General features: G+C 40.9%; 1 protein-coding gene across 8 annotated transcripts in view; it reads right to left on the minus strand.

The window, feature by feature from the left end:
- The window catches only part of KCNT2 (potassium sodium-activated channel subfamily T member 2), a 296,063-nt gene that overhangs the window by 225,076 nt on the left and 47,564 nt on the right, over window positions 1-23,423 (minus strand). For all 8 annotated transcript variants that reach the window (XM_048861563.2, XM_048861559.2, XM_048861560.2 and 5 more), the window contains exon 2: window positions 2,465-2,544. In XM_048861563.2, coding sequence (XP_048717520.2) covers window positions 2,465-2,544 — 80 coding nt within the window. The remainder of the gene's footprint in view (window positions 1-2,464; window positions 2,545-23,423) is intronic.

The following is a 23,423-nucleotide window of genomic DNA, read 5'->3' on the forward strand; positions in this document are numbered from 1 at the left end:
ATATCATTTAGATATTTTAATTTGTACATTCAAGTGTGCAAATCTCAATAGAACTTGTAGTATTCATGATTTGGTTTCTCTCTCTGTCTCTCATTCTCATGAATATCTTTAAGCATACATATTTAAGTAATTCCTAAATCACACTCGTCATCTGATTTACTGGATATAGCAATGCATTTTATGCAGTGTCCTATGAGATCTTACTTGTAAAATGAAACAGAATGTGCTTGTCTGTCAAAGGAATAACTTTTAATGGTGGTGAATTGAGTTTGGGGTTCACTTGAATGTGGAATTACTAAATTGGGAATAGTTGCAAACAGCATAAGGCCAAAAATAAAGGACACTAAAGAGTTTAGAAACATGTATGGGTGGGTGTGAGCAAAACAATGGTGTGCGGTGCTTGGGGGCGGGGGAGAAAATCAAGCCAGTTCTATTTAGTTGCTCAAAGAGAGATTTAGACATCCAAGTCTTTAGGTCTCTTTTTTTGCTTGTTCTACTTCAGAGCGGCACTGATCACAACAGGATTCCTAAGATGGAATCGGAGTTCACACTTGCTGAATTCGCTCCATTTACTGATAATTTTCAGTTTTGATTTCAATGGAATTAGGTTCCTACTCACTCTTGAAAATCCCAGTTGGTGCTTATCTGCATCTCTACATGCCTAAATACCTTTTAGAAATCTGTTTAGTGGTGTTTGCAGTGGTGGTGTAACAGGGTTGGTCCCAGGATATTAGAGTGATGAAATGAATGAGTTAATATCTTTTTATTGGACCAACTTCTGTTGGTGAAAGAGACAAGCTTTTGAGCTACATTGAGCTCTTCTCCAGGTCTGGGAAAGGTACTCAGTGTCACAGCTAAATATAAAGTGGAACAGATTGTTTAGCATAACGGACACATTTAAAATGAAGTGGTCCCTTAGAATATGTGTTAATGTCCTCACGCTAAACAATCTGTTCTACCTTGTATTTTGCTGTGACTCTGAGCTCTTCAAGTCTGGGAAAATCACCCCGCGCAGCTTGAATACTTGTCTCTTTCACCAACAGAAGTTGGTCCCATAAAAAATTACCTCAACCACCTTGTCTCTCTCTTTAAAAATTTGTCCACTTACCCTTTCTCCATATAATGCAAGGGTGAAAATAATCTTTTATCTGCGCCAAGCTCTGCACCCACCTGAGCTGTACTTAAGTAATTAGGGTAAAATCCATTCCCCCACCTGCATAAAGTCACTGTAATCTGGCTCTAATATGTTTAGAAGGCAAAAGGTAGTGAAATCAACAGTGCTAACACATGGAGCCAGGGTGTGCAGTTACCTTCCTCACACACAGTTAACGTATACACATCAGGTTTTATTTCATTCAGGCTGTTGCTTGAGGTTTGGGAATGACTGGATGAATGTAAAGGTAAATGTCATAGTCCCTGCCCATTATGGCCTTCTGTGATGGCCTAAGCAGGTCTGGTTTGGAGACTATTGCCACAACATGTATGGACTGCATCTTATATAGCCCTTCTGGCCACAGGTTCCTCCTGCAATTAGGGTGACCAGATAGCAAGTGTGAAAAATCAGAGTGGGGGGTAATAGGTGCCTATTTAAGAAAAAGCCCTGAATATCGGGACTGCCCCAATAAAATCAGGACATGTGGTCACCCTACCTGCAATCACCTTAGGTAGTGGGGGAAATCTTGCACTGGCCCTCCATCCCCTGGTTGAATTTGAGCTTTCATACAGGCCCTAAGTTGGTTATGGATACAGCATGATGGAAGCTATTCACATGGGGTGAATTTCTCCCCAGTGCACATTTGGTGTTAGTTAATTTTAAAAGGTGGGAAATGAGCATTGTTAGTTTTAAATGTGGCAATTTGAGTGAAAAATCATCTAGGCCCCATTCAGGAAAGCAGTTAATGTGCTTTGGTGAATGTGGATAGACTGCTGAATCAGGGTTGGAGGAAAACTATATATAAGGGAACTAAAATGTATTTGTTTTTGAAATATCATGTTCAGAAACGCTTTAGAAGCTGGGATGCCCTTTCAGCTGGTCACCTTTCTAAATTATTTTTGCAACCTAGATAATTTAAGAGGAATTTGATTTAAAAAAAAATAGGTTGGAAGCCCAGATGCCTCTGGAACTTTTCTTTTCCTTCAGAAAGCTATGTGATGACCTATCCAAATACACTGACGTGTCAGATCCATGGAAACTTGTCCATCTGAAGACGTTGCAAAAATAAAACCCAGTCAATAAATAGTTGTCCCCAACAAAACGAAAAAGAAAAAAAGAAAACACTAGATTGCTAACGTGTGTTGAGAATTCATCATGGGCATTCTGTTAAAAACAGACTCCACTAATCTCCTATGGATGAAATCTTGGCCTCATTGAAGTGGAACTCCTGATATTGACTCTAACGGGGCCAAGATTTTAGCCCCTATATTTAACAAATGTGTGCAACTGAAATTAATCAAAACTGCTTACTTGATCTTTGGTTTTTGATGAAAAATAGCTTCAGTCTCTCTTTAAATGTATTTTCATTCATATAAAATTCAACTTGTACCCTGAAACAGAAAATAGAGTATTAGAATTAAAAGTCAATCTATAAATGATTATATAGATACAATTGCACCACAAAATATCAGCATTTTCATGTGATTCCTCTTAACATTTTTTTTTAGCATAAATTTAGAGGGACATATTAAGAATGAAGTAAAATGCACATTTAAGCATTTGGAACATACTGATTACAATAATTAGAAGTTAAATGCTAAAAAGACCTTATAAAGAAAAGGAGTACTTGTGGCACCTTAGAGACTAACCAATTTATTTGAGCATGAGCTTTCGTGAGCCACAGCTCACGTGAGCTGTGGCTCACGAAAGCTCATGCTCAAATAAATTGGTTAGTCTCTAAGGTGCCACAAGTACTCCTTTTCTTTTTGCGAATACAGACTAACACGGCTGTTCCTCTGAAAAAAGACCTTATGTCATCTCATCTATCCTCTGGAAATGCAAGATTTGTTCCCTACGCTACTCAGCATAGTGTTTGGCCTGTTATAGCTTTCAAAATCATAAGCACTAGAGTTTAATACTTCCCTGGAACGACTATTCTGCAGTCTGAAAGATCTCTGTCAGGAAGTCTTCTCTAATATTTAATATAAACTTCTCTTTTTCTTAGTTTAATTCCATGACTGTTGTTTAATATTATTGCTTTCAATAATTCCTCTAATTTCTTTCTCAATGTTTACATCTTTCAATCATCTTATGGTGGGTACCTCATCCCCACCCTGTCTCCTCGAACCATGATTTAAACTGCTTACAGAGTCCTTCCCCTGTTCGTGGCACTCAAGGGATTTTTTTTAAAGGCCCTTTTTCCTCTCCTTCCCCTGGGAGAGGGAGAATCAGAGTAAAAGAAATAGGCAAAGGTGGTCAGTCTCTTAGGCAGTCTTTTGGTCTCTCCTTTCGGTTTTGGCTAATCTGCAGGTATACTGTCTTTAATCAGGAGTAGGGTCTGCCTCCAACTCTTCCTTTTGGTCACCCCTGCTTTATACCTGGTCCATACAGTCTCAGGGGCTGCAATTTCTGCAGTTGTCTTCCTCTTGATGGTCTGTCCACGTAGCCAGTGGTCTCTCAGGTATAGCAATTTTCTCCCTAGTCACCACCTCTTCCTGTGGAAGGCTTTCCCTTTTTAAGCTTCCTCCCTCCAGGCAGATCAAGTCTCACAGACAGATCTCATTAGTGCTGGCTTAGCCCAGAAGGGCTCATTAGCCGCCGTCTCTATGAGACTGAGGAAATTACCCCTCACAACCTCATCCCTGCAGTCCTGGGACAGGTAATCTCCATCTCTGATTTTCTGTGAAAATAAACTGGCATTAACACACTCCTTTCCCATCTGGTGTTGCACTCTGAAACTATGGGTTTGTAGCACCAGGTACCATTGACTTATACATGGATTCACGTCTTTTATGGTTTGGAGCCAATAGAGGAGAGCATGGTCTGTGATCAAGGAGAAGGGGCTACCTGGCAGGTAATACCTGAGAGAATCCATGGCCCATTCAATCACCAGTGCCTCCTTTTCAGTAATTGAGTAGGCCTTTTCTCTAGGGAATATCTTCTTAGTCAAGTATGCAATTGGGTGTTCTTCTTCAGTGTCTTCTGAGAGCATGGCTCTTAGGCAGACATGCGAGGCATCTATGTGCAGTATGAATTCACAAGAAAAATCAGGGCCGAAGAGCACAGGTGCCCAGCATAACTGCGCTTTCAGTTCATTAAAAGCTTCCTCCCTGTTCCAATCCCACCAGATCTTCTTTAGGTGGTGTACCTTTAATTAGGTCTGGAAGGTAGGCTGAGATTGAGGTAAAACTGAGCATAAACCTCCAGTAATAAATTGCCAGGCTGAGAAAATACCTCATTTGCCTCTTCTTCCAGGGAATTGGGCATGCTATTAGGGCCTGTGCCTTGTCAATCACTAGTTTCATGAGGCTGCACCCTATGTGGTACTCCAGATTGGGTACCTCAATCATGGCTAGTTACATGTTGTGGGGCTGGCCCTAAGACTTGCGTCTTGAAGGGTCTTTAACTCTGCCTTTCAGTATTGCAAGTGGTCTCCCCAGTGTGACAAAGTTCCTCCTCTGCCTTGGTGGGTCCTATGCTTATTGGTGGATTTGCTCACCTCAGATTCACAGCAGCCCTCAGTTTGGCCATTTTTGCTAGTGGCTCAAACCTGCCATTCACTCAGCTAACCTCATCACTGGCCAGCATGGGGAAAGGGAGGAGAACAGTCTCCGCAGTCTCTGCTGACCCACCTAGTGGGTTGGGGGATAGGCCAGGGACCATCCCCTCTGGAGGGACCCACAATCCAAGTCACTTCCTCTTGTCTCAAATAGGGAGTTGAAGGGGGATGGGAAGAACCCAGGCCCGTCCTCTACTCTGGGTTCCAGCCCAGAAGCCCTGTGGATTTTAACTGTCTACAGTGTCTCTTGTAACAGCTGTGTGACCGCTACAACTCCCTGGGCTACTTCCCCATGGCCTCCTCCCAACACCTTCTTTATCCTCACCACAAGACCCTCCTCCTGACGTCTGGTAATGCTTGTACTTCGCAGTCCTCCAGCAGTAAGCCTACTCACACTCAGCTTCTTGCACCTCTTGCTCCCAGCTCCTCACATGCGCCACACTAACTGAAGTGAGGTCCTTTTTAAAACCAGGTGCCCTGATTAGCCTGCCAGTCCTAATTGAGTCTGGTAGCTTCTTAATTGGCTCCAGGTGTCCTAATTAGCTTGCCTTAATTGGTTCCAGCAACTTCCTGATTGTTCTGGAAGAGCCCATTATCTTACTCGGGGAAAAGTGACCTGTTTAATCTGGGGCTAATATATCTATCTTCTATCACTCTTCTGTATTACGCTTTTGGCTACACTTTTCCCCTCACCTTTTTATTTATACACTTCCAATCCGTGGCCCCACAAAATCACGAGATCTCCTGGTTAACCTCCTCCTAGCCCTAGCTAAAACAGCCATTTATAAAACCAGAGAGGGGAGGTTGGCCAATGAAGCGTCCTGTGACTGTAGGGCCGTTTTCCGATCCTCAGTACATTCACATATCCGGGCGGAGTTCCTCTGGGCGGCGTCCACCAACTCCCTTAGAATCATAGAATCATAGAATATAAGGGTTGGAAGGGACCCCAGAAGGTCATCTAGTCCAACCCCCTGCTCGAAGCAGGACCAATTCCCAGTTAAATCATCCCAGCCAGGGCTTTGTCAAGCCTGACCTTAAAAACCTCTAAGGAAGGAGATTCTACCACCTCCCTAGGTAACGCATTCCAGTGTTTCACCACCCTCTTAGTGAAAAAGTTTTTCCTAATATCCAATCTAAACCTCCCCCACTGCAACTTGAGACCATTACTCCTCGTTCTGTCATCTGATACCATTGAGAACAGTCTAGAGCCATCCTCTTTGGAACCCCCTTTCAGGTAGTTGAAAGCAGCTATCAAATCCCCCCTCATTCTTCTCTTCTGCAGGCTAAACAATCCCAGCTCCCTCAGCCTCTCCTCATAACTCATGTGTTCCAGACCCCTAATCATTTTTGTTGCCCTTGACGCCTTCGAGGAGCAGTGGGCGCTGTCCGAGGTTCTGTGCTTGGTGACCCCGTCCAGTTCCCTCCGTCTGACCCTTTGATTGAGGGGAAGAGCGAGAGACCCCAGCCCCAGCCGTTGCCGCTGTGGATACCATCATTACTGTTACCTTGGAGGGGCCCTATCACACATGGGTGTACGTCCGCCCCACCCCCAAACCGCCCACCCCGCAGCCGTGCCCATCTTGTCGGGCACTCTCAGGAGAGGAATAATCGGTGACACTGGGCATGGCACTAGGTAACTCGAGGGAGTGGAAGACCAGGAGTGTCGAGGAAGCCCCCCCGCTGTAGGCCACCAGGTAACTCAGAAGGGTGGAAGACCACGAGTGTCAAGGAAGCCCCCCCAGCTCTGGGCCCAGGCTAGCCTGAACACTTCTCCCTCCTGAAGGCTGCTGTGTTATACCTTGTGTTTGCTTTTGTTTTGTTGCATAGTTTTGCTTTATCCTTTTTGGTGATTCTTTGTAAGTGTTACACAAATAAAATTTTTTCTGCTTCAAAAAGAAAATCACTCTCCTGTAGCCATCTGGCCTGACCCCGTCACACCAGGTAGGACTATGAATGACAGTGTTTTCTGTGTAGGCCTCAGCATTTTGGTGGTACCACCTTTTTAGTAACCCAGGGAAAAGCATGCCAATTGCTTAGTTTGGGGGCTAGGGGGAGATTACATTGCTCTTTAATAACAAAGTGCTTATCTTCATTACTGCTGTTACATTTTTAACAGGAGACATTTATTACTTGGTTGCTGTTATGCAAAATATACAATCTTTATCTTCAGTGAGTTTTTTTTCAGGTAAGTAAATAAAGCAACATAAACTATTAGATGAGGGACTTCCATTTAAAAAGGAACACTGTGTTACTGATCTCTTGACATGGTTTAAATTAATCTCACATCTTTTTGGAAAGAAAATTGCAGTAGTCACTTACCATGAAACAATACATGCTAAAAGTAAGCAGTGATATAATACTGAGGAAAGAGAATGTGGGGGCGAATCACTTTCCTATCAACTGACATTGAGTCTCCCTGATAGCCTGCCAGCAGCTGTCTACTTCTCCTTCCCTTTCCTTAGCAACCACTGCTTACAAGCAGATTGGGATTCCACAGTGTGGTGGTTTCCATGGCAAAATGGATTACAAGTGCAGCTCACTTGTAAATTCAACTCCCTCTTTTTTTAACTGAAGTGAAAACTATAAGTGGGTTCTACATTTGCAGAAGCTGTAGTTAAATGTGATAGCTAGATAGAGATATTATACATATACAGTGCATCTAATACCCTATGTTAACTTTGACTTAAGCCTACAGCAGAAAGAACAATAGCACAGACTTCCAGAGAGATAGCCTTTGGTCTGGCATTAAAGTGATTATATAAAATAATTAAGACAGAATGAATGGTTTGGGGAGAAGCCCATTTGTGTCAGTTAGGGCAGAAACATTTGGGTGGAATTTCATCCTTAGCTTGCATCCGATGAAGTGAGCTGTAGCTCACGAAAACTTATACTCAAATAAATTTGTTAGTCTCTAAGGTGCCACAAGTCCTCCTTTTCTTTTTGTAGATACAGACTAACAAGGCTGCTACTTCTGCATTTCTTGTCTCTTCAGAATTTGAGGAGAGAACTGTCTGCTTAAATTTGTGTGGCATTCTTCTTGTCTCATATTAAGATATACCAATATCACATGTTAGTGCTTAATATATCACTTTAACTCTGAGAAGTACAACTGGGGAATGAATTGTTGGAGGTAAGAAATGTGAGCAAACATCTACAATATTGAAATGCTTCATATTAGAGAGAGCACCTAACAGCTTTAGTCCATGCCCATTACAATCACTTCAGTCTCTCCTGCGTTTACTCTTTCTTGTCTGGTATTATCTGCTTTAGTTAACATAGATCAGATGGTAAATACCTGCCATAAGAAATATACACTCTTCCAGAAGAGCACATCAAAAAGCAAGAATGACCCAGTCTTGCAATTCATGCTAGCATATTGCTTCTACACTATCAAAAAAAAAAAAAAAGTATAGCATGTTCTCAATCACCAACAGAACCTTTTTAGCATCTTTTCCCTAGAAATCTTCCATTCAAGCACTGATCAGACTGAACCTGCTTAGCATAAGAAGCCTGATTATTACAAGAGTCATTGCTATTCATTTTATGGCTGTTTGTCTCTTTAAAATGAGAATCAAATTGCTTAGTTAATATTTTTTTTCTTTGATATAGTACATAATGGAGTTTATTGTAGATATTAATAGGCTCAGATTATTAAGTATTAGTTGCTAAGGGAGTTTTAAATGAATGAGTGAGGCTCATATGGTGATTTTTTTGTAAATCCTCTGCATTTACATAGCAGTAGTATATTTTTCTAGGATTTGGTTGTGCCTGGTGGTGTCACTTTATCAAAAATGAATGTATTCAGACCAAACGGTGATAACATAATATGTACACACAATTTGTAAACCTACAGACCTCTGGAATGTATCTTTTCTGTTCTATACTCCCAAGTAAATAATACCAGCAAATCTTTAATCTCTCACTTTTTTTTTCTGTTCTTGATAGAAAGTGAGAAGGAAATTATAGTTCTTTGTTCTCCTTATCAGAAAGTAATCTAAGGAGATGGTCGAGTGCTATTTCTTTTGGTTAGAGATGAATTAATTCCAAGGCCAGAAGGGACAACTGAGATCATCCAGTCTAACCTCCTTTATAACACAGGCAGCAGGACATTCCCAAAGCATATCTTTTTTAGAAAAACATCCAATCTTGATTTTAAAAATTATCCTAGTCTGAATCTGTCTGTCTTCAGCTTCCAGCCATTGGCTCATTTTATACCCTTTGCTGCTAGATTGAAGAGCCCATTATCAAATATTTGTTCCACATAAAGGTACTTACAGACCATTCAGGCTACCCCTTAATCTTCTATTTATTAAGCTAAACAGATAGAATGAAGGAGCTCAATAATTAAAAGGCATGTTTTCTATTCGTTCTCATGGCTCTTCTCTGAACCCTCTCTAATATTTCAGCCTCCTCCTTGGGTTGTGGACATCAGAACTGGACACAGTATTCCAGCAGCAATTGCACCCATGCTAAATAAAGAGATAAAATAACCTCTGTACTCCTACTCAAGATTCCCCTGTTTATGCATACAAAGGTCTTATTTGCCCTTTTGGTCATGGCATCATACAAGGAACTCATGTTTAGCTGATTATCCACCCCAAACCCTAAATCTGTTTTACAGTCATGTAAAGTATGTAAAATAAGAGCAAATTAAGATGCCATTGAGTTAACTTCTCGTATTGCTATCTATGTCACAGATTTCAAATACTCCACGGAAACCCTGGCTTTGTAAACTCAAGAACAGATTTTATTTAGTATGACTTTTGATCCAATCTCCTATTTTCCCAGAGAGGTGATTACAGAATCATAGACTCATAGGACTGGAAGGGACCTCGAGAGGTCATCTAGTCCAGTCCTGTGCACTCACGGAAGGACTAAGTATTATCTAGACCATAGGTGACAGTCTTTGTCTAACCTGCTCTTAAAAATCTCCACTGATGGAGATTTCACAACCTCCCTAGTCACTCTGATTGACGCTGTTCCCAAATAAATGATTTAAGTTCTTGCCTTTCTCAGGACACCACACAATGTATTTTCAAAGTTTCTTCCATTTAATAATAACTAATTTCCAGTGATATTCCTCATGCTAAGCCTATCTAATAGCTCTCCTGTCAGTACAATCCTTCAAAAGAGAAGAAGCTTTTTAAATGCAACTGAAGTACCAGTATACATTGCAATCTACTTACTGATTCAGAATACAATTCAAGCTACCCATTTAACATGAGGCAAAGAAAAGTAGAGAGGAAAAGCACCCATTTAAACGTACTCTGTACTTCACTCTGAGAAGACAAGTGTAAGCGGTTCCTAGAACTGACTATAAATCTGCAGTGCCGATCTGTCTGCAGTAGAAATTCCAGCTGTGTAACTGCAGTCACCTGAAATCTGCTAATGAAAATGTCTATAAACCACCTGCCCATAACTCTTTAGAATGGTATTCTGCTGGTACAATCACACTTTACCTTGCTAGAACAGGAAATATATAAATTCTCTCTCCTCTGTTTAAAGCAACAGCTTTGGGTTAAAGTGGTCCCTTCATAATTAATAATATCAGCAATAATTCTCTAAACATGCACAGTGAGAGTTTGAATGTCAACAGCTGTAGTCCAATTACCATTTCCTGACCTTGGGATCAATTCTCCAGTAGACGTGAGGCTGGGGATCGATTATATTCTTTTAAATTTTACTTCAGCTGCACATATAAGAGGAGAGCCCACACACCTTATTTTATGCACATATGAGAGTAGCCTCCCCTGTTCAGGAGATCTGGACAAAATACTGCTCCTGTTTTTAATCATTTAACCTTTTAAAAAAAATTATGAAGCTTATTTCAATTTGGAGCCTTTTGTAAACTGTTAAGTGTTTTTGCTTGACATTGCCTTTACTGTTAGGATTGCAAAAATGTTATGATTAACATTTAAAATGTCATAAGAATGGCAATACTGGGTCAGACCAAAGGTCCGTCTAGCCCAGTATCCTGTCTTCCAACTGGCCAAAAACAGGTGCTTCATAGGGAATGAACGAAACAGGTAATCATCAAGTGATCCAGCTCCTGTCACCCATTTCCAGCTTCTAGTAAACATAGGCTAGGGACACCATCCCTGCTCATCCTGGCTAATAGCCTATCCATGAACTTATCTAGTTCTTTTCTGAACCCTGTTATAGTCTTGGCCTTCACAACATAATCTGGTAAAGAGTTCCACAGTTTGACTGTGCATTATGTGAAGTCCTTTTGTTTGTTTTAAACCTGCTGCCTATTAATTTAATTTGGTGACCCCTAGTTCCTGTGTTACGAGGAGTAAATAACACTTCCTTATTTCCTTTCTCCACACTATTCAGGATTTTATAGACCTCTATCATATCCCCCTTAGTCATCTCTTTTCCTAGTTGAAAAGTCCCAGTCTTATTTATTTTTCCTCAAAGGGAAGCTGTTCCATACCCCTAATGATTTTTGTTGCCCTTTTCTGTACCTTTTCCAATTCCAATATATCTTTTTAGAGATGAGGTGTACCATGGATTTAGCTAAAGGCAATATGATATTTTCAGACATATTATCTATCCCTTTCCTAATGATTCCCAACATTCTGTTCACTTTTTTTTGACTGCCGCTGCACACTAAGTGGATGTTTTCAGAGAACTCTCCACAATGACTCCCAAGATCTCTTTCTTGAGTGGTAACAGCTAATTTAGAACCCATCATTTTATATGTATAGTTGGGATTATGTTTTCCAATGTGCATTACTTCGCATTCATCAACATTGAATTTCATCTGCCATTTTGTTGCCCAGTCACCCAGTTTAGTGAAATCCCTTTGTGACTTTTCACAGTCTGCTTTGGCCTTAACTACCTTGAGTAGTTTTGTATCATCTGCAAATTTTGCAACCTCACTGTTTACACCTTTCCCCAGATCATTTTATGAATATGTTGAACAGTACTGGTCCCAGTAGAAACCTCTGGGGGACACCACTATCTACAGTAACTCCTCACTTAACGTTGTAGTTAGGTTCCTGAAAAATGTGACTTTAAGTGAAATGATATTAAGTGAATCCAATTTCCCCATAAGAATGAATGTAAATGGGGCAGTTAGGTTCCAGGGAAATTTTTTTTTGCTGTACTGTACAGTACAGTACTATAGTTGGGAGGTGCCCCTGCCTTACCCCACACAGGCAAAGCCCACTGGCACTGGAGACAATGAGGCAGGCAAGGAGGTTGAAGGTGCTGTAAGCTAGGAGAAGCACATTGCGCAGCAGCAGCGGAAGCTTCCCCTACTCTCCAAGCACCAGGGGCGGGGGGCTCAACCCTCCGTCCGCCCACTCCACCCCTTCCCCCAAGCCCCCACCCTTAATGCACCTCTTCTTCCTCCTCCCCCTTTACTCCGCATGCCACATCCTCACTCCTCCCCCCTCCCTCCCCTGCCTCCTGCCCACGGCAATCAGCTGGCTTGCGGTGTTCAGGAGGCAGGGGAGGGAGGGGGAGCCTGCACACCGTGTCCTTGCTCCTTCCCCCACCTCCTGAACGTCGCAAGCCAGCTGATTCTCGTGGTCAGGAGACGGGGAGGATGGGGAAGGCGCTGATCCCTGGGGTCTGCCGGCGGAGAGGGGGCATTGTGTGGGGGGCGTAGGGGAGCTGATAGGGGGCTGCCAGCTGTGGACAAAGCAGGCAGTCAAATGATGTTATAGTGAAGCATTGCACAACTTTAAATGGAGCATGTTCTGTAATTGAGCAGGGACGTAAGATCGAAACAACTTTAAGCAAGAGGACATTAAGTGGGGAGTTACTGTACCTCTCTCCATTCTGAAAACTGATAATTTATTCATACCCTTTGTTTCCTATCCTTGAACTAGTTACTGATCCACGAGCAGACCTTCCTTCTTATCTCATGACAATTTACTTTGCTTAAGAGTCTTTGGTGAGGGATGTTGGCAAAGACTTTCTGAAAATATAAGTATGCTATAACCACTGAATCACCCTTTTCCACATGCTTGTTGACCCTCTCAAAGAATTCTAATAGATTGATGAGGCATGACATCCCTTTGCAAAAGCCATGTTGACTCATCCCCAACAAATCATATTATGTATGTGTCTGAATTTTGTTCTTTACTATAGTTTCAACTAGTTTTAGGCTTACTGGCCTGTAATTGCCGGGATCGCCTCTGGAGCCTTTTTAAAAAATTGGTGTCATATTAGCTATCCTCAAGTCATCAGGTACAGAAGCTGATTTAATGATAGGTTACATAGCACAGTTGGTAGTTCTACAATTTCACATTTGAGTTCCTTCAGAACTCTTGGGTGAATACCATCTGGTCCTGGTGACATATTACTGTTTAGTTTATCAATTTGTTCCAAAATCTCCTCTGACACCTCAATCTGGGACAGTCCCTCAGATTTGTCACCTGAAAAGAATGGCTTAGGTTTGGGCTTCTCCCTCACATCCTCAGTCATGAAGACTGATGCAAAGAACTCATTTAGTTTCGCTGCAATGGCCCTGTCATCCTTGAGTGCTCTTCTTTTTTTTTCTTTTTTTTTTTTTACATTTGCCAGAGTTTATGCTCCTTTCTATTTTCCTCAATAGGATTTAACTTCCACTTTTTAAAGGATATCATTTTGCATCTCATTGCTTCTTTTACTTGTCAGTCTAGTTGGGTTCCATGATATAGTTTTCTTGTCCTCTGGTTGAGCCTGTTTTGTGGTGACAAAGGGAAAGGAGAATCTATTTTATATGCTTTCTCAACCAATCAAAAAGCTGCTGTCATCAGGAGCAGGGAGTAACCCTGTGTGCGTGTGTGTGTGTAGGATTGCTTACCAACCCGTCCTAAATATCCTCCAGCTTCTTGTGGGGAGTGGCCAGACCTGGCAGTTCCCCAAAGACACTGGAGGGGAGGAAGCACATAGATAGATAGATATATTTATATGTAAAGAGAGGCATTCTAAACTATGGAGGATTTGACGAGGCCATATGGTCCCCTTGTCCAGACATATCCTACCCCCTTGCCCAAACTGTTCTTGTGTTGAAGGAAAGGAAAATGTGTGGACACCGAGGGTCAGTGGCCGCGCAGGAGCCTGAGTAGTTCTGCATAGCATTAATAAAGCAAATGCAGAGAATTCTGATGGTCCCTATTTCTAGCTTTTTATATGTAGTTTTATTACAGTGCATCTGTTTTACACATAATGTAGCTATTTTAATGGTTGGATTTTCATGTTTTTTCCTTTGTCTCCCTTCGTCCCCCTTTCTCATGGGGCACAAGGCATAAAAATGGAACCTGGTAGGAAACATTCTGGCCTTCTGCTAGCACATCATAATAACGTTAGGTCCACAGCTTCAAACTTTCTTCATTTGCTCCAGCTGCCCAAAATTCTGGTGTGAAACTTCAAACCTTGACTAGCTGACCTCTTGGGAGCCTACCACATCTCCATATGTTCTAGGGAGAGACAGGGAAGAGGAAAACACAATGGCAAGACCAATAGTTGCCTACTACTGACACTGCAGTACAGGAAATGCCCGCATCAGCTGCTTCCACTCCCTCAGCAGGACATTGCTGGACTCTGACTGCACAGAACTTAGGCCTCCTACAGAACAGCCAGAGTTCCTGGTCCTCCTACTTCCTGGTCATGCTGAGCGAGAGCAGCCCCAAAACAATGGGAGAGAGCTCAGATCAGGGCCGCCCAGAGGATTCAGGGGGCCTGGGGTCTTCGGCGGTGGGGGTTATTCTGCTCCGGGTCTTCAGGGCACTTCGCTGAAGACATGGAGCGGAAGGATCCCCGCTGACAAATTGCCCCCGAAAACTCTCGTGGGGGCCCCTGTGGGTCCATGGGTCTAAGACAAATTGCTCCACTTTCCCCCTCCTCCCCCGGGCGGCCCTGGCTCAGATCTGGGCCTGCCTGCACGCATTCATTGGAAAGATGAAATGCTGCTGCCCTCCTTGTGGCTGCCAACTCCTCAGCTTAGTCATCCAACTTTGCAGCCTGAAGAAGGGGAACTTCAGAGCACAGGCTCCACTACAGATCCTCTGGCAGCTTTTGGAGGTGGTCTGTATCAAAATATTAACTATTTCTTGCATCTGTCAGCTACCCAATATGCCATCAAACTAAACAACTTGTTTAAAATAGGACCTCATGCTTTACCAAATTTAATCTCCACTAAATGCAGCTGAACTAAAACTAATATAGGACTAGATGCATCTTTTTACACAAAAACAACAAGGAGTCTGGTGGCACCTTAAAGACTAACAGATTTATTTGAGCATAAGCTTTTGTGTGTAAAAACCTCACTTGAGATGCATGGAGTGAAAATTACAGATGCAGACATAAATATACTGACACATGAAGAGAAGGGAGTTATCTGACAAGTGGAGAACCAGTGTAGACAGGGCCAATTCGATCAGGGTAGATGTAGTCCATTCTCAACAATAGATGAGGAGGTGCCACTTCCAGGAGAGGCAAAGCTGCTTTTGTGTTCTAGGGAGTGTAATGAGCCAGCCACTCCCAGGTTGTTTTTGTGGATACAGACTAACACGGCTACCCCCGATACTTTTGTACACAGGGATTTTTATTGGTTTTCTTTTAATAAACCAAAAAGTCAAAGTAAAATATTCTCAAGAGCCCTGCAGAATTGTGGGTGATCTGAATATTATACAGCACCTGGGTTACCTGTATCTGCATGTTTGGCTGCCAAGACTGTAGGACATTGTGTATTAAGTATGCTATGTAAAAATATGTTGTTCTGTAAAATAGCATGAGTAGAAATTAAACAGGTTTTAAATTAAGATCTAACATTTACTTTTGCTTTATTGTCCTTAATGTTTCCTCTCATTATAGAAGGAAACATTTTGTTGAAATGGTGACTCAAAGTTATTTTCTTATGTCGTCTGTGGACTATAAGGAAGATGTTACACAGCTGCTCCTGAATGACCTAGCTATATTGCATGTACTGTACTGACCTTACTGCTATAATTCTCCTTTGAAATGTTTCATGCACTGTAAAACCATATAAGTAGTATGAATTGCTTGCTATGGCTAACAAGCCAATAAGCAGTATTACCCATTATCCCTTCTAATTTCTTCTAAATTACAAAATTACTACTACAGCTTAACAAGTTTGCCATTCTAATTTGGATTCAGTTTATCCAAGTTTGGAGTTTGGGGTTGTTGGTTTTTTGGTTTTTGGTTTCTTTTTAAAATTTTGGCTTAAAAAAATTAGTTGATCTGCATTAGCAATGTTAAGTTCCATCCACCCCACACCTGAGCACATCCATTCTAATTTCACTGGCATTTTGCATACACAGGATCCAGAGCCTTTTTTTACATTTTAAACGATTAACCTTTTGCTGGTGGGTGTACAGAGGGGCTGACTACAATGGGTGACACCAAAAGAAATCCTGGCTGATACCACACTGTCATTGTAGAAGACAGTAAAGCATTCATTCCCTTCCTTGCTTGGCCATTTCCACTGAAATGAGCTGTCAGCCAAGGACAGAATAATGGCCAATTAGCCATGAATAACCCTTGTGCATGGCAACTCCATTAATGTGTCCCAGCAGGTCATCCAGAGAGAATAAGGCTCCCCAATACTTCTTCCTTAGTTAGTGGAAGAAACCCAAATGGCAGCAATAAAAATTCTGAGCAGGTCTTAGCAGATTGCACAAAATAAAATTTTGCATCTGCTACATTGAGAAAATGCTGGCCCCATTTGTCCTATAAAAAGGTCAGCTCTCTCCCTTCCTAATTAAATGTACAAGTGCCAGGTTGATAAAACCATGGCAGCCTTTACCAGCTTATAAAACTAGTTTTGTTTTTTCTTTTTGTTTGGGGATTTTAAACACTTCAAAGAGATGTTACAACAAATGATTAGTGAGACAGGGTCATAAATCTTCCTGCAACTAACTGAGCTTAGTTAGTTATATAAAACTGCCTTTAAGAACCATACACAGATACGGGATAGCGCTGTATTAAAATGATATGGTGAGATATGAAATATTAATTATCTTCCAATATTTCTGTGCAGAAAAGAATTCTCTCCATTTTCCCATGCACTTTAAAAGCTGGTTTAATTTCTTCTGTGAGGCAGAATGTTCTCAAGTAATCATGCATTTCTTCCAATTAAATAATAATGCTGGTTTCAATTCCATAATATCTAGGGTACATACTCAGAATCCTTCATGCTCTGGTTAAAAAAAAAAGTCCTATGGTCTTGATTGATTCTGTGCCTGTTGAACGAGTAAATGCTAAACCTCTCATTAGTTCAATAGTGCAGGAACAGGCCCTATGGTCTGTAAATTATGTTCCCAGCACTTTTTAAGAAAATAATTCAAATTGAAATCACCAACTGAATATGAGTCAATAACGTGTAGTTGCAAAAAAGGTTAACATTCTGGCATGTATTAAAAGGAGTGTGATATGTAAGACACTGGAGGTAACTGCCTCGTTGTACTTAGTGAAGCCTCAGCTGGAAGTACTGTGTCCAATTGTGAGCACCACACTTGAGGAAGAATGTGGATAAATTAGAGAAAGCTCAGAGGAGAGCAACACCAATGATAAAAAGTTTAGAAAAACTGACCTATGGAGAAACATTAAAAAAAACTGGGCATGCTTAGTCTTAAGAAAAGAAGACTGAGGGGGAGACCTGTTAAGTCTTCAAATATGTTAAGGGCTGTTATAAAGAGGAAGGGAATCAGTCATTCTTCATGTCCACTGAAAGTACGATAAGAAATAATGGACTTAATCTGCAGCACGAGAGATATTAGGGAAAGCTTTCTAACTATAAGAGCAGCTAAGCACTTGAATAGGCTTCTAAAGGGGGTTGTGGAATCTCTATCATTGATGGCTCCAACTTCTCAATCACTTCACTGCTTTCACTCATTTTCCTGCTTTTCTGTTCCTACTTCCCTTTCCCGAACTAAGCAAACAGAAAATTACAAAACTGTGATCTCCTCCTGGCTGTTCTTAGCCATTGCACTTAAGACTCACTTAAAATCACAAATATCAGTGCTTAAAATCTGAACTCCACTTGGAGTAACAAGCTGTACATACACTCTGATCACTGCACCACTGTGACATTCCCCTGTTGTTAACTGGACCGGTGATCTGCTAGGTCACTCCAATCCTCGATTCTGGGAGCCAGCCTTACCCTGCTCTGCTGTAAGAAGTGGATCCCAGGAGTGGGATGTTCACGCACAGTCGCTGGCATGTAAACTGCTTGGATTGTGCAACCGAATGACACTAGCAAATATCTCCAGTCCCAGACACAACCCTAGGAACCTCCATCTTACAGTGTCCAGTTATGCCTCCTGGACGCTGCAAGATTATATGTGTTTGTCAATTTAACAAAGAAATTGATATGTACCACGCTTGTTATCCCAAGGGGAGTCTTTGACACACTTCAAACCAAATGCCCTGCTTCAGGTAGAATAAACAAATACATTTATTAACTATAAAAGATAGATTTTAAGTGATATAAGTCAAAGCACAAGTCAGATTTGGTCAAATGAAATAAAAGCAAAACACATTCTAAGCTGATCTTAACACTTTCAGTGCCCTTACAAACTTAGATGCTTCTCACTACAGGCTGGCTGGTTGCTTCAGCCAGGCTCTCCTCTTTGATCAGCGCTTCAGTCGCTTGGTAGTGCTGTCTGTAGATGGAGGTGGAAGAGAGAGGAAGAGCTTGGCAAATGTCTCTCCCTTTCATCATGTTCTTTCTTCCCTCTTGGCTTTGCCCCCCCTCCCCCACATTGGGGTCAGGTGAGCATTATCTCTTTGCAGTCCGTGACTGACCAAGGGAAGGGGGGTGACTCACTTGAGAGTCCAACAGATCCTTTGTTGCTGCCTAGGCCAGTGTCCTTTGTTCCTGTGAGGCTGGGCTGGGTTTGTCCCATACATGCCCTGAAGAGGTGTGAACTGCCCCTCTGTTCCTTGAGAGTTTTGCCTGGGCTTGTTTTAAGCCACGAGGACACATTGTCAGCCTCATAACTATACACATGAAATTACAACCTATAGCATTACTATAACAACAATGCTCAGTGCATCATGAGCCTTCTGAAGACACCCAACATGACAAACTTTGCATTGGATACCACACAATCATATTATAAGGATGAGTATGGGGGTGCAGGGTTCCCTCGAGATACAGAGTGTCACAGTGTCATCTACAGATTTTATCACAGATGACCCTTCTCCCCCCAAAGCTTTGATAAAAATGTCAAATAGCGAGGGTCAAGAACTGATCCCTGAAGAATCCTACTGAAATAACACATGCTTAATGAGTCTATCTTCTTTTAAATTACATTTTTGGACCTGTCAGTCAGTTTTTAATTCATGTAATGTGTTCTATATTGACTTTTTTATCATTCTAGTTTATTAATCAAGATATCACATTGTACCAAGTCAAATGCCTTACAGAAGACTATTATATCAAGACTATTTATATTTATTAATCAAATGTATAACTCTACTGGCTATAGATTTCTTCTTGTGTCCTTTTGCTTTCCTTCCCAATTTTCCAAATTAGAGGTAGTGGTCTCCTCCACTTTCAAGGCTCTACACAACCCTTCAGCCACCTATAAATCTTCTTACATTTCTTCCTGCTCCCTGTGTTCCACTAACCTTTTCTCTGGATTGGTCTCTCTGACTCTTACAGCCACTCTCGACTTTGTGCCTATGTTTTCACCACCCCTTACAATTGGGTCAATCTTGTGGTCAATGTTCAACTTCTTTTCCTTCAAAGTATTCCTAACGACCTGCCTCTTCTGTGAGGCTACTGTGAAATGGCCGCACCTTCCTCTTTGTCTTGTGTTGGTCTATATTGTGCTGACTTAAGCTTTTAGCGGTAAACTCTTCAGGTATAGACTTTTTTTCAGCTCATTTGCAGAGCTCTAGTCACAGTAATTTTAAAATCACTAATAAGCACAGTATACTGATTAGTAGTAAATAAAATATGTACATGTAGGCTGTGTTGTTACACTCTCCTTTAAAGAGATCTATATTCCTCAGTAGGGTGGGAAACTGACTTGAGAAAATGTGCCATAATGTTCACTGTGTGTGCTACAATAATGAGATGGATGATGATATAGCTATGTATCTTTGGTGTGCTTTAGTCTCAAATTTACCGTTATTTCACAGTAGGTTTTGAGTTTAATAATCAGTTCAGTTTCAGTTCATCTGCTTTCAACTTCACACTTTTCAGAGTGAACTTCTTCCCCTTTTCTAGTTCCTACCTTTATTCCAGCTGCCTCAGAAAATCAACAATTCAGCAGTACAAAAAACACTGTCATGGAGACTGTCCAGAGAAAGGAGAATGCAGGTGTTCATATAGATAGAAAAACCGCCTAACTATTTATATGAAATAAATGGAAATGAGTGCTTAGCAGGCTGCAGATAATTCTAAAACCTATCAGCACCATTAGCTTTATATATATTTTAATGTCAGATATACCAAACTTTTTGACTCTACTGTTTTTTTCCAGAAAGGACTTCATTAAAGCTTTCTTGATCATCAATTACATATGTACATACTGTACTTTAGTATTATATATTTTAGGAAGAGACGTTTATTGTTGCAAATGTCCAGCATAAAAAAAAAGACCTTAACGGAGTCTGTCTATCTTCTTCTGTGTGCTTATAATACAGTATTTTTCCTGGCTCATAACCAATATTTTCTGTAATAGAAGCTTGTTAGCATTACTTCTCTTTCATTAGATGGAATTATTCCATTGACTGGTGACATCAATGAGGTGGTTAGAACCCATCTGTGCTGCAGTCGTAATCTAAAGGCTTCAGAAAGAAAAGAACTGATGCTGTGACACAAAGATCATCTCTGTTCAGTTGTAAAGCAACCTCTTTCACAATGGATTCAATGACTTCAATGCACTTAATTTATGAAAGTATAAAATTGTGAAGTGATTTAAAAATATGCAGGGAATTGACATTATAATGTTTTATAAACAGGAGGGGTATAATTGTTTAAGAACAAACAACATATCAGATTAGGAACTCCATTAAATAAAGGATAGTATGAGGCAGTATTGCATAAAGATGATACAATTGACTTAGGATTCACCCAGGGAACTTTTGCAACTTATTATATTTAATACGGAGCCTGGAATTTTCAAAATAATATAAGGGAGTTTGGCACCCAACTCCCACTGGATTTCAATGGGAATTAGGCACCTAATTCCCTTTAGCTCTTTCGAAAATCCCAGACTACATTTACAAATAAAGTGCTTTCACAGAAACTTACAGGACAGCTAACACTGCAAAAACAATGGCTTTATCCCTGAGAAATAATAGCTTTATTAAATATTCAGTCATCACTAAGATACAAGTGTTTTATCAAGAACTAAACATTCAAAAAATTGTCAATCCTCAACTGAAAAAATGCTTTATTAAGACATTAACTCTGTTTTTCTGCCTGGCATGAAAGGGTACCCACCAGTCACTCTCAAACAAGGAGTAAAACATAAGCTTATAGTTTTAATCATGCTAATAATTTTTAAGAAAAACTATCTCAGCGCTTTTGTCTGTCAGTTATAAACTCTTGTTACAATTTACCTCTGTCTTGCGTCATATGCTGAAGGTTCAAGTCCCGGAAAAGGTACAAATGTGGATCCGCAGGGAACTAGCTTTGGGGACATACTGGTTGTCTTCTCAGTGTTCTGCTAAAGTGACTCCAGCTTGTTCCTTTAATTCAAATGTATGCCCAAAGTGTGAGAGTGCAGCAGTCTTGTCCATTATTTTTAGGAATGTTTTACCATGTAAGCCATTCAGTGGTTGATTTTTTGAGTCTACTTTCTCTGTTACTGGTACCTTTTGGCTCAAGGCTGCTTGACAGACTATTAGGGAAATTTTGATGAGGCAGGAAGACCAGTGTTCTGGTTAACATGATTATTTTACAGAGCCCTTCACAATTACCAAATAAATTGTCACATCATCTTTCTCTTCCTGTGTTCCCTTCTCTGTCTACTCTGTTTGAGACTGTTTGCTTTGTGAACTGAGCTTTGCCTGGCTTTTACTTTATTTTGAAGCACCAGACTGTAGTTGTGGTGCACTGTGTCACTGGTTCACCAGTTTCATGACTTGGCTGCCATAAATTAAACACAATAGTTTTACAGAGGCTGCTAAATCAAAAATGTGCCCATGGGTGGCATTTGCCACTATGACCCATTGAGGAAGCTGTGTTTTTTTCTCTGAGTTTATGAAATACAATGGATTTTTGTCATGTTTGGTTTATAGATTTGCATTTCATTTGTAATTCTTGAATTAAAACAGAACTGTATGAACAGTGGGGGGAGGGATAGCTCAGGGTTGTGAGTTCAATCCTTGAGGGAGTCAGTTAGGGATCTAGGGCAAAAATTGAGGATTGGTCCTGCTTTGAGCAGGGGATTGGACTAGATGACCTCCTGAGGCCCCTTTCAACCCTGATATTCTATAACTGCCATTCAATTCAGTACCATTTCCTGAATTACTACATGCTGGCCATTTTGGCCCTTTAAATTATGTGTGTAGAGTCAATAGGAGGAAGAACTTGCTCTTCAGCAAGTCGCTCCTCTTCTTCTGCTCCCTCCATCTTCAGCAACACATCTTTTTGTTTCTATCCTGTGGAGATTACCATGTGCTTGCAAAAAGCTGACATCAGAATGGACAGTTTTAAACAAGATAAGATTTGCTGATGCAAAGCAATCCTTTGCACTTGTTTAGCGCCTTTTATGTAGGGAACTATAGCTACGTCACAAAAGTGAGGTAGGCCTCAGAGTAGTCTCATGAAGTAGGCAAGTATTACTAAGCCAATAGGGCTTATCCTGGGGTAAACTTAACTATGGTCCTCTGCAAAATGGCTCAATTGTCCCCATTTTATAGAAGGGAAGCCTGAAGCACAGAGCAATTGTCTTGACCCAGGTGACACTGAGAGTCCATAGAAGAGCCAAAAGTGGATTCTAGGAATCTTGACCCAGTCTCCAACCCTAAGCACTCTCCCTGCTCTTGCATCATATCCTAAGAAATACTCAGTACAACATGCTGCACGTCTGATGCTAGAACTTGGTCAAACACAAAACCTACAGTTACTTAAAAAGTACCTGAAGGTGTCTTTCCTTTTTTACATCTGATCTATAATGTTTGTGCAGGGAAGGTGAATTTGTTTAATTTTTGTTTCATTGAAGAGTTAGGAATTTAAACCCGGAGGCTGTTGGTTGTTTTTATGTTTTTGTTTTTTAAGAGCTATCACTGTTTTCCTTTGCAAATATCTAATACATTCTAAAGAAATTTAGGCCTTTAGGGTTTTACTATGAACGAAAGAAGGAGAGAGGAGATGTGTGGTTTTTCTTGATCAGGCTCCCACTTCTGCATAGGCTTGGTGGCACCTGAGATGCTGAAGCCCAAGGGGTGGCTTAGCTGAATACAGCTAGTAAATACAGAAAGCCTGTGTGTTTCTGGCAAAAAAATGTATTTTATCTGGAAAATGCAAAATTTTAGACTATAGTGTAAAAAGAGGTTAGTACTGAAGGGTGTCCCCTTCAGCTATTGTTTGCTATTTAGAGTATATTGTTGAAAATGGCTGTAATGTAACTTAAGGAACTTTAAAAGGAAGAGGGGAGAGTATTGGTCTGTGTGACTCTTGAAAGGAATAACTGGAGAGGTGGTTACTGTTAGGAGTATTTGGGTTTTTTCCATTGCTTGTAAAACATTGTGGCATGTGGTTCTTAAAACGTTGTTGCATCTGAATACTGT

This window comes from Caretta caretta, chromosome 8, assembly GCF_965140235.1.
Source record: "Caretta caretta isolate rCarCar2 chromosome 8, rCarCar1.hap1, whole genome shotgun sequence".
NCBI classification, from domain to species: Eukaryota; Metazoa; Chordata; order Testudines; family Cheloniidae; genus Caretta; species Caretta caretta.